Consider the following 12372-nt stretch of genomic DNA (forward strand, 5'->3'; position numbering starts at 1 on the left):
TAGGTCTGAACTTTACTAGTCCATTCCAAAACTTGAAATGTGTTGCTTTTCAGATATTCTGATGTAGACTTGCTTGTTTGCTTTGGATTATTGTCTTGCTGCATGACCAAGCTGGGTGGATGGCCTGATATTCTCTTGTAGAATTCTCTGATACAGAGCAGAATTCATGGTTCCTTCAAGGATGGCAATCATTCAGGTCCTGAGGCAGCAAAGCATCCCCAAACCATCACATTACCACCACTATGCTTGACCATTGGTATGAGGTTCTTACTATGGAATGCAGTGTTTGGTATGCAGTGTTTTCGTCAGACAAAACGGGACCCATGTCTTTCTAAGAAGTCGACTCATGTTTGCCAAAAAAGCAAGTTGAAGAACCTGGATGATCTTCAAGAATCCTGGAAGAATGTTATATGGACAGATGAGTCAAAGGTTTGACATTTTGGATGACATGGGTAGCTGGCCAACAGTGATAGCAGGTCGGGTGACAAGATTCTCTGGGCGAATAGGATAGAAAGACACCAGACACATGGTCAAACTGCTCTGGATTCTAATTCACATGTGAGATGGTAGTTAGTAGTCATGCGTCCATCCAATGTAAATCTAGCTTGTAGTTGTACTAGGCTACTTGGCCATGAAAGTGGTGCATGATTCATTGCTACAGTATTAGTGATTTCTCCCGTTAGAGGACCCAGCCACCAGTCCCTGTGCAGTTTCCCTTTGAGAGCTACGTAGATACAGTATGTTAGTTCTAACCGATCACACTCCTAATGTGCAGTAATTTCAATTGCTTCTCAACCCCCTCCTCCTCCCTCCATCCCACCCTCCCTCTCTTTCTTAATGTCAGTGCTGTGCTCTGTGAAAATGCCAGCACCAGAAACTGAGTCTGTCACTTAAAATATAATGCTGTCAGATCCGTTTCTTTAACCTTGAACCAATTAGCTGTTGTTGAGCTGTAATGAATCCTGACATCACTCCGCTGTGATGAAACCCTTAATTGCTCCGGAGAAAATTGAAGCTTTTGACATCACTGCTGACAGACTTTTTTCTCTTCGTCTCTTCCCCCTTCATCCGGTCGCATGTGACAGCATGGTTGGGTTTGAAAACATGAAAGGTAGCGGAGATTCACCACCATCAGCTGTCATGAGCGAGAGACCGCGAGAGAGCGCGCGCGCGAGAGAGAGAGAGAGAGAGAGAGAGAGAGAGAGAGAGAGAGAGAGAGAAAGAGAGAGAGAGAGGGAAAGAAAGAAAGAAAGAAAGAAAGAATGAAAGAAAGAAAGAAAGAAAGAAAGAAAGAAAGAAAGAAAGAAAGAAAGAAAGAAAGAAAGAAAGAAAGAAAGAAAGAAAGAAAGAAAGAGAGCAAAAGAGCAAGAAAGAGAGCAAGAGAGCAAGAGATGTGCTGAAATGATGAGGCCATTCAAGCCTCATGATAGCACTTGGCTACAACGTCATTGAACAGGACTGTCAGAGAAGTCCATACTGATTTGGGGAAGACCTATTGATGTTGAAAAACGCTGAAATGGAACGAATAGATCAGGAAACTAGGTTGTGTTTATGGGATGGAGAATGACTTACGTGCTTTCTCAAAGCATTGAAATGGAACATATAGCTCATGAGACTAAGTTGCAACCTGTGTGTTACATGTCTATGACCATGGTGAAGACACTAACACACTCATATGCCATCTGCAGATAAACAAGTTCCATGTAATTATGATATGGACCCATTTAAATACGAATTACAATTGACTGTATTGTAGTCTACTTAAAAATCTACTTGACTCAATGTGACAAACTGTACAGTTTCAGCAGAAAGTCATATTACAAGCAGGCTTCAACTACATTTGAGCCTATTATATTTCCAACCAATCCGTTTCTGATGGAAGGACTGCTTGATGGGGGTGGAAATCTAATAGCACACTAATAGACTGAAACGCACCTTATTATGTTACACTTAACACACCTGCTTGTCAATTTGTACTAGCCGCAGCACAATCAAAGTCAGGCCTAATTGAACGAAGCTGACAGGGAAAGCTCAGGTATAGATATACCGCTGCTCCTAATCAATCTTTTATTAATTTCTGACTAAGGTTACATTGTAAAGTAGTCCATAGAAAAAAACATTTGGAGATGTATTTTTTTCAACAATGCTTATCAGTCTGACACAATTTGACAATATTGGAGTTTCTGAAAATATCAATATTGGTAATATCATGGATTAACAATGGCAAAGGAACACACAAGGTTAAGATGTACTGTATGTCTGGTGTGTGTCTAACTGCACCTGTTGAACATTAGCTTAATAATCCCTCCCCAGCCTAAATAATCCCTCCCCAGCCTAAATAATCCCTCCCCAGCCTAAATAATCCCTCCCCAGCCTAAATAATCCCTCCCCAGCCTAAATAATCCCTCCCCAGCCTAAATAATCCCTCCCCAGCCTAAATAATATTTCAAATGACATAACCTACAATGTGCAGATTCTTGCCACTTATGATTATATTGGCTACATACCCTATACACAAAAACTGAATATTTGCATTATTCACTTGGACAATATTGGTTCATTTCACACCTATAGCAGTAGGCCTATATGGTTTGAGTGTATGCAACAGGTCCTACACAAGGCCGGTTCCAGGCATAAGCAACATAAGCTTTCGCTTAGGGGCCCGGCCTCCAGGGGGCCCAAGGCCCAATTATTGTTTTTATTTATTTTTTAATTTGGGGGGGGGGGACTCAGTCGGGATCTCAATTTACTGTCAAGAGTAACAATAGTAGAATACACTGGGTGCAATTTTGATTTGGTTGTGCAATAGCTGTTCTTCTCTTGTCATGTCACTATATTAGCCATGTAAGCTTTTTTTAAATCAGGTTGGTAGTTAGTCTAGCCAACTATCTAAACTTGTAGTAATCATGGCCGAATACGAACCAGACCTGCAGGGAATATGCCCAGGGACCATAACCTCCAGGGGCCCCCATTGATTTTGTTAGTCATTCTCACTCAGATATCATATTAACATAGCATAAATCATTTCAAAATGTGTATAATTGCAGGAAATGAGCTTTAAAACTACAAAAACATCTCTCCACACCATGACAATAATGGTAGAATTGTAGAAGATTTGCTGTAAACTGCTACATTTTTCTCTCTCTGCCCCATGGCAAAATGTGTAGAACTGCAGGAAATGAACTTAAAAACGTAAATGTTTTTCTCCACTGTCAAAAGGGGGGCTACTAAAATGTTTTGCCAGGATGGGGGGGCCCAACAAAATCTAGTTTAGGGACCCCAAAAGGCTAGAGCTGGCCCTGGTCCTACACCACAGCGACTGCCAACAATAACAGCCTCTTTGCATAAATCCCAATTCACACTTCGCCTGATTCTAACCTTGTTATTACTATTTTCCCAAATCCACCAGCTTTGAAAACGCACATGTTGACAACCCATCATCTTACATTCATCACTTTGACACCCAGCCATCACCACCGGGCAAGATTAAGGATCCAACCAACGATAATTGAGGGAGGACACAAAAAAAACAGGACAAGTTAAAAAAAATCACCACACAATCCATTCCTAGTCTGTTTGTTGAACTGTGCGCGTAAATAGTCAAAGCCAACCACACCACCATCCAGGATCCAACTAAGTCACCTCGCTCGTCTCGGGCGCCTAATTATTGGAGAAGTGTTTGTATTATTTGGGATAAAAACGATCTGGTGATATTCGTGTTAAGAGAGTGACGCACGTGGCGTGGTAATGAGAGGGCCGAAGAGAGTGTAAGTGTTACCTCATTAAGATAATGACTAAGATATCCCCGCCATTACATCAGTTGGCAAATACAGCAGCAATTAAAGAGGGCCTTCGTTGTTGGCTCCTGGAGGCAACGAGAACAAATCAACCTTCTGTAACCCGTCTGTTCTGTTCTGACCAATGTGTTTCATGGCAATGAAAGGCCTGAACGTCTTCGTTTAATTTTTAACACCCGTTCCCTTGGCCCTCTCCAACCAACAAACCAACCGCTTGGCCTTCTCAACAATACGTTCTCAAGAAAATTGTCCAGGCTACCTTTATCAAAAGCCACATGAACGAAATTACCACAACTATAGGTTATAAATCAGCTAATACTCCAATTATTTATGTGGGTATCATAATTGGTATTAATATGCAATGCAGTTCTGTTTGGCTTATAATGCCCCTGTGCAGCTGATTTCATATGGGTGGTCGGCCTCGGGTGCAATGCATTTAGATGAATAATAAAACTGAATGTTTCAACAGAGCAAAATGACTTGAGCCATACAAATGTTGAGCGTACAGATTGATCTTTGACACGGGGAACTTCGGCAAGTTAATTTCTTTCTGCAAACTTTGTATTTTGTCTGCATGGCCACTAGGGATTTTATGCTCAAGTTCTTGTGAACATGTGTAGGTCAATTTAATAATAATGCGAGAAATGAAGCATTTTAATCAACAGTGATTTATATTTTAGTCAGGCCAGCATAAGTGGTTGACTATGTCTTGCTATTTGTTGTAAATTATGAATATTTTGTCAATGTTAGGATAATCTCAATTGCATGATCCGACATGAGAAAAAGGGGGAAATGGCTGACTACAGGCTATGAGGGGAAACAGACTATTCATTCAGATAGGGTTGAAAGGCTTATTATTAACGAATTAGAATGGCACTCCCATTCTTTGCACAGAGCAATAAATAAATAAATAATGTTTAGAATCCATGCATACAATAAAATGTCTCCTTATTGGTTCTAAATTGGACATGGGTGCTGTTTGCAATACTGTTGATGTGCATATAGCTGAAACAGCAGAGCACACGTAGGTAGGCAAGGTACAATAACAATGATCAATTAGTCCTAAAGTTTTTTTTTAAACAATGATTTTGTACTTTGCGTAATTCGATGCAATATATGTGTTCCTAATACATGTTCTATTTTTCCCTATTTCCAAATAAATTATACGAAAAAGGAAATGTAAACACAAATACTAGCCTAACTCATCCAAATGTTGCAATAGTAATAATGATGATATGCACCAATAAAAATCACTGCTCTTCAGCATGCTATTCAATCCAACCCCTTAATAAATTATTTGCCATGCGGTGGCTGTGCGAATACCTCCTTAGTCCCTCGCCTGAGGGAGCATACATTGTTTTATCTGTATGTTAGCTTTTAATTACGAAATCTAATGGTGGACGACTGAACTATGCCGTTTTTCTATCCTCGAATGGGAAGAACGTTTGATGTTTCTTGTGATGAACTTCACCAATCGCCGGCTCTTCCAGTCTCTGTTGAGAATACCAATTCATGATTTAGCAAATAACGCTGCAGGAAATATGACCAAAAAATATTTGTTTATGGGACACATGATCCGTATATTTAAGTGCCCTTCGATGTATAGCCTATTGCTTTTCGTTATTTGTTCAACGTTGCTTTGAAGAGCTACCTTTTTGTTTTGCCGTTGAAGTTTTATCTGGATATTCATAGCCTGACCATAAAGACAAAAGGCCAGGTTATAATCTTCTTTCGTTGATAAACTGAGAAGAAACTGCGATAGGGCTACAGCCTACGTAAAGCAGCCTATAGCGTTCCCTTGTCACTGTTGAGACCAGCAGAGGTCAACTTGGCTTGAACAGGAATTTAATAACACAGAAATCAGCAAACGATTCACCAATTAGGGAAGCGCAAACAAACGTGCCCCGAGGCGCTTCCATTCGAGAGTCAATTCACATGAAAGCGCCCCCTCACCACTATTCTCCAGAGGACGTGAATATACTTAAAAAAGAAACTATTCTAATGTTCATTTAATTATAGTCCCGCGTGGCATTGGTTTAGCTCTGTCACAGATAGCAACATACACGCTGTCCTAGATAGAGAATCATAAGAGTATCCAAGACAGGTGCAAAAGGCTGAGGCCAACTGAATTATTTTGTAGTCCTATCATGCAGTTAAATGACCTAGTAGCCTCATGGGTTGAATGTTATTGACATTTTTCATAATTTCGTAATTAATAAACATTATTTCAACAACAACATCTGGTGTTTCTATGTCAAACAGTTGTGCTATATTTCAGTCTTATGTGATATAAAGTATAATATTGGGAGACAAACTCAAAATTGAATACGTTTCAGCTCTATATCTGACATGGTACAGGTAAAATCGTTTTTGTAAGCCCATAATCATGTGTGTGAGGTGTATACTTTTGTATTAAATATATGTGTTTTAGACTACCAAGAAACACTGTGTGACCCTGATATAACCCACTGCAATAAACTAAGGAAAAAGGTTAGGCTCTGATATTTTGCGCAGTAGCTCTAATATTGGTTTGTTTATATCTCATAAATCACTGCCCTTCCTGGTTCTTATACGTCAAATGGGTTCGCTTACTAGGCATTATCATACATCTGAATCTGGTTTAGGTAGGCTAAACTTTATTTTTTTCTTCAAGAAAATGTATTAAGATTTTCTGTTTTCACCGTAAAGCCAACGGATAACGGTGGCCAACGGATAATGTGCAGCGATGTGTTGTTTCAAAAAAAGTATGGTTTTAGTGTTGATAGACTTTTTGATCGCTCACGCTGAGAACCCTCCCGCTTGCTGTCTGTCCGGAGCGCTTGTCTCGAGCGTTGTGCTCCTATAGAACAGCTGCTGCGCGAGGACCACCTTCCCGGTTCCCACCGCAGCAACCCAGCATCGCAGCTAATAAAACCATTAATTTTCACCATCATAGAGAGAGGGATAGATATATATGCCTGCTGCATTTGCATTTAGGCCACACGGGTACAGTTCTCGCAAAATGAATGCGGTCACAAGATAAACTGAAAAGTAGCCTAAAGAAAGTCTCATATATCCTCATGTTCGATTAAATACAAATGTACTCATAACTTTGAATCTGTAGGTGACTTTTAAATCTATAGGAAATAAATTGTAACACTTTAAATCCAGGGATTCGAGATGAAGATTAGGCTTCAGATAAAAAACGAAAAAAACGAAAATTTGATGTATGTTCATTATGTAAAATGAAAACGAATATTATCGTTATCATTTGGGCTACAGAGGTAATTTTAGGAGTTATCGTTTTGGCTCCTTGATAACCTAATTGACTGCACGTTATCAAAATATAAACATATTATTTTGTCTTTGTAGGCCTATCTCACATTAACACCATACGCTTTTAGCCTGCAGACAGTTTAATGCCACATGGGGTTTTGAATGTTTGGATGGCAATGCAGTTCCAAGTTCAGACTGGCAGCCCCGGACGTCTGACCCAATAGAAGTATCCAAGAATATTCATTTTAGTATCATTCCGTCTTTATTCAACCCTTTTCTCCATCTAATAAACTTTATAAGTTTATTTGCTAGTATAAGTGAATTTGTACAAAAAACAAACAAACAATCATACATATGAACAGTCCTTTTTCTGTCATGGCCTCGACTCGATGCTGCAGGCAGTTCGTGGTTACGTCAGAACTGTCTCTCAGTCATTAAATATTACCTCCTTCTCCTTCTGTAAAATTGTCTGTCATATATTGTCATCTTCAAATGTATTGTTCATCGTTCAACGCAGTTACTCACATCAAATGTGGTTAAAACAGTTTTTCTGACAGGAATCGTCTTGTTCTAGTTTCTACCGCTGATGCTGCGTGCCGGGCATGGGGTTACCCAGCGGGTTCAATGCCGGTTGGCCCCCCGGCCCAAGGCCATGGATGAGTACTCTCGGGACAAGGGGTCTCTGGAGACCGGGATGTGGTTGCTGCGGAGTCCGGTACATACTACTGTACATTGCTGCGGCTGCTGCGGCTGCTGTCGTGCTGTCCATGGTACCCAACAAGCTCGGGTGGTAGAAATAGGGCGACGGGAACATTCTTTGTAAGGCGGAATAATTTCCGGCTTCAGCCAGTAGCTCTAATCCGACCGCTGTCTGTCTTTTCCACTTCGTCCTGAAATCAGATCAAAATACAACAAATCAATTATTTAACCGGTTCAGGCTCCGAGAATTCCCCAAACGGGCCCTTAATTGGTGAGGCCTAATTATTTGCAGCATGAATCGGTGGTTATGACTTTAATTAGCCCAGGCAAAGGACCTGTAGCTACATCCAGAAAATGTATTTCAAGTGTACCTATAAATGCCTATATTTGGTTGATAAGATCATAGATTCATTTCAGGTCATTACTCGCTCATTGATCCTTCTCGTTAGGACTCAGCATAAACTAACCAAGTATGCTGTGAACATTGGCAAATTTACTTGAAGATGTTATATTATACCTAAATCATTTATAAAAACGTATGTGTTGTACTATAGGCTGCTACATTCAACGAGAAAGATAACTGCAGGATCGAAAAAATGATTGTAGTCATAACATATTTCGTCATTATATTGGGTTGTGTCTTTGTCTTACTAGGTGGGCGCTGCTAACACTAATCTTGGCTGACATATTGGGGAAATCTTAACAATGACGCCAGAGAGGCAAATTGTGCATTGCCAACATCATGTGTTGTTCAGACAGACTTTAATAGTCCCAGAGTGACGTGTATTTCAATAACCAATACCATGGAATAAAACGGTGTGGGTTCATCTTGTAAATATATCCTTGTCTGTTCCATGACAACCATTTTCATTAGGCCTGTTTAATTATTCCCCTTGATCTGTTCTTAAGTTATTCTATTCTATTCTGTCTGTTCAGTAGGCCTAATTAACTTAAATCCATCCACGTTATGGGTCTGCATGAAAAGGCAGTGCACTTGAAACATAAAAATACACCAAACTGCACTATTAATTAGGAACGAAATTAACTAAACAACACATGCATCCACCTTAAATCGTGTTATTATGGTCTGAAATTGCATAGGCCTACTACTGTTATTACAATGTTATAATAGTATTATATTAATGTAAATAATAATACCAACGTCACCACCAACAAAAACCATCAAATAGGCATAACAACAACAAAAAAGGCTAATAATAATAGCCCAATAATAATAGAAATTATACAAATTAAATTAAATTAAAATTAAATGATGAAGATAATGATGCTTTGAAGTAGGTGTGACATACCGTCGGTTTTGGTACCAGGTTTTCACCTGTGTGTCGGTCAGGTTGAGTGCTGCGGCGAGGTCCATGCGATCCTGCACGCTGAGGTATTTTTGGCGCTCGAAGCTTCGCTCTAACTGGTTGAGTTGGTGGTCTGAAAAGGCGGTCCGTGCTTTGCGAGGTTTTTTTGACCGTGATTGAGGACTATCTCTGCTACTTGAAATTTCCCGTTCATTCTCTTCTTTTGTTCCTGAATGTGAAAAATTATAGAACATATTCATTAGTGGACAATCATTTCAGTTTTTAAATAATTAAAGCCTTAATGGTTCAATGGCTCAATGAAAAATAAATTAGCAACAAATACATTGTCTATTAGTCCTGAGTCAAAATAAGGTCAAATAGGCCTACGTATTCTAACAAGGAAAAATATAAACCAATCGAATTAAACAATTGGTTTTAAACGTTGAACCTCTCACAATAGCCTATTATTTCATAAAGACGAGCAGTCCAGTTGAAACTGAAGCATTGCAGTCACTGACTGCAACTGTCAGACGCTAGGGGAAAAATCAACAGCCTATAAGAAATTCGGACTGTATTTGTCAACTTAAGTTTTTAGCAGTAAAACTGGGAAATCGATGTGTCAATCTATCTATATTTGTAGCAGTTTCTGCCCGCTTGTGATCCCCCCTCTAGGAAGAACAATAATCTCTCTAATTGACCCACTAGGGAGTTTTGCGCACGGGGAACATATCTAGTCAGCCTTACATCTGTTTTCGGTTCTGTTATGCTAAATAAAAAAGGGAAAATGAAAATCAACTCTTAAATATCATTGTCTAATAAGACAAAAAAAAATAAAAATAAACACACAACATGATCTACATTCAAGGTAGTTATATTGTACAATAGATATGTATTAGTTTACAAATAACTGTAGGCTACTACCAACATATAACCAACTAGCCTGCACTGTTAATTTGAATTTAAGATGCCCATAGTCTTATTCTTATTGTTGTCATTATTGTTGTTAGACTATTATTTGTGCAGTTGGCCTAGTCAATTTGATGGTTATCTTCCAGAAACATATTTTATAGGCTGCTATCAACTTTTTTATGGACAGAAAATGCTAAAGTATTATAATTATACTACTTTCTGATGTGGAATTGAAGGACAGATGATAGCGTTATATTCATTTCTGGAATTAGTTTTCAACGTGGTCTACATTCAAGGCAGTTATGCTGTACAATAGATATGTATTAGTTTACAAATAACCGTAGGCTACTACCAACACATTATTGTTGTTAGACTATTATTTGCGCAGTTGGCCTATTCAATTTGATGGTTATCTTCCAGGAAAATATTTCTACAGGCTCCTATCAACTTTTTTATGCACAGACAATTCAACACAAATATGCTTTTTATGTATTCTACACACCATTAGCTTATACTATGACAGCCTACCCAATAAAACAAGTTTATGTGTACACTAAAACTTAATTTACTCCATCCAATAACTATACCATAAAAACATATTTCCATATAAATGTATCCTAAATATTCACTTACCGTTGCATTTCATTTCCATATCCTCTCTTTTGTCCAACTTGCTCCTGTTTTCATCTTGTTCCAACTTGGCCCTGAAGCCATCCCCACTGTCCCTGGCACTCTCTGGTTTGGGGATGTGATGGGGTGACGGTACGCTGGTGCTGTAAGGTGCGCACGCTGCTAGAGGTTTACTGTCGCCTAAAATGTCTTTGATTAAAAACGAAGAGGTGGCAGTCCTGGGGGCACAACCGGCTCCAGCCCCTAGCTGCTGTGGCTGAGGCGATAGCTGCAAACTCCCTGGCTGCAGGTGGTGGTGGTGGTGGTGGTGGTGCGGTAAGCTGTCTTGGAGCAGATGCGGCTCGGCGTGCTCCATGGTGACGGAGATTGGGGAAGAAGGGGCCGTTCCCACCGTATCTATGTCCGAACATGACGGGGACGGGGTGACCTGGCTCCGACTGAAATCCGCTGTCCTGCTGTCACCGAGGCGGAAATCTCCGTTCATTAGCGCAGGGTTAACAGAATTAGTAGGGTTGGATAAAATAGTGTCTATTCCAAAGTTAGAGCCGCTGGACGATTCCATAGTAAGAAAAGCAAAATATATGGAGATTTAAGTCTTCATAACAACATTAGGACACCGGTTATATGCTCCATTTTATTCAAAACCGATGAAAATTATAATATAACACAAACCGAGGCACATGTACACCTAAAAGTCAAACGAATTTATGAGTTGAAATGGTCGGGAAAATAAACAAAGCCGAAATCCACGTTTTATATTTCTAGAAAATGGTAAGAAAAAAATACGGTCCAAGAAGATGTTGTTACATTCGATTGTAAATGAGCAGTGGGTCTGTCTGTGTAGTCCACGTCCTTTTGTTATGGCTATTGAACTTTCTCTCTAAGTTGAGGTGTGGAGATTCGGAGGGATAACTCCTGGACATCACGCTCCCCCTTTGCTTGTAATCGTTCTAGTGTTGCTCTACATTGACTTCCTATACTGACGTCACGGCCCACCGCGAAGGGAATTAATATTTTCTCCTTATCATAACGCTCTCCGCGTTTCTCTCTTCCTCTCCTGTCATTGGTTACAGCGTGACGGGCCCCGCACCTCACCAATCAGGGAGTTGTTTCTTCATCTTGACAATCTCGAGCCAGCCATTGAATTCTTGATGCTCGTTTGAGCCATGCGTCGCCTATAGGACTGTGCCTTGACATAAGCCTTCTTCATGTAAGCAGGGAAAAAAACAACCTAAATTGTTGTGTTTTAAAGGAGTGTTAAATAGGAAGAAACTAAAACGCAGCACTGGAAATTCACTTGCATCAGTCTGTTTTTATACAGAGTTTGTTTTATGCACGTGTTGATTTGCTTTTATCTTACACTTTCTAACTGCAAGAATGGATTCAACACTTTCGAAATAGCATTACAATATCTTTCTGCTAAATTGTAACATGCTTGACGTTTCTAATATGTCAATTGTTTATCTCCGTTACATAGAATGATCTTTGGTTGTATTTTTTTGTGTCAGGCTTTGTTAACAGAGTTGCGTAATTTAGGGAAATTGTGGAGTGAATATTGTGCATTTGCCAAACCACATTTTGGTTTAGCCTATTTTCCCTATTATTTTTTATCACATTTTATCAATTGTGTATTGCATTGCTAGGTTTTCTATGATCCTAAACCATGTCTAGCCTATCATGTATGGATTGTACCAGTGGTAATACATTGCAGGGATGTGAACGGAGACAGGAGTGATGAGATTTAGCATTACATATCTTGTTAAATGGGAGGAGTG

At 39.6% G+C, this 12372-nt stretch overlaps 1 protein-coding gene across 1 annotated transcript; it reads right to left on the reverse strand.

Annotated features, from left to right (window-relative positions):
* Positions 1-7295: 7295 nt before the first annotated feature.
* Positions 7296-11581, reverse strand: LOC110524596 (barH-like 2 homeobox protein). The gene is made up of 3 exons (XM_021604409.2): positions 10601-11581; positions 9062-9287; positions 7296-7942 (listed from the first exon to the last, which is right to left on the reverse strand). The coding sequence occupies exons 1-3, from the start codon at positions 11157-11159 to the stop codon at positions 7630-7632; spliced, it is 1098 nt and encodes a 365-aa protein (XP_021460084.2). The 5' UTR covers positions 11160-11581; the 3' UTR covers positions 7296-7629.
* Positions 11582-12372: the final 791 nt, after the last annotated feature.

Source organism: Oncorhynchus mykiss, chromosome 5 (genome assembly GCF_013265735.2).
Source record: "Oncorhynchus mykiss isolate Arlee chromosome 5, USDA_OmykA_1.1, whole genome shotgun sequence".
NCBI classification, from domain to species: Eukaryota; Metazoa; Chordata; class Actinopteri; order Salmoniformes; family Salmonidae; genus Oncorhynchus; species Oncorhynchus mykiss.

What these genes read in the sequence shown, in the direction of transcription:
- LOC110524596 (XM_021604409.2), bottom strand. Translation starts at nt 11,159, where the DNA reads ATGGAATCGTCCAGCGGCTCTAACTTTGGAATAGACACTATTTTATCC. An exon ending in TATGGAAATGAAATGCAACG is followed by an intron (nt 9,288 to 10,600) that starts GTAAGTGAATAT and finishes TTTCACATTCAG; the next exon opens with GAACAAAAGAAGAGAATGAA. An exon ending in ACCTGGTACCAAAACCGACG is followed by an intron (nt 7,943 to 9,061) that starts GTATGTCACACC and finishes ATCTGATTTCAG; the next exon opens with GACGAAGTGGAAAAGACAGA.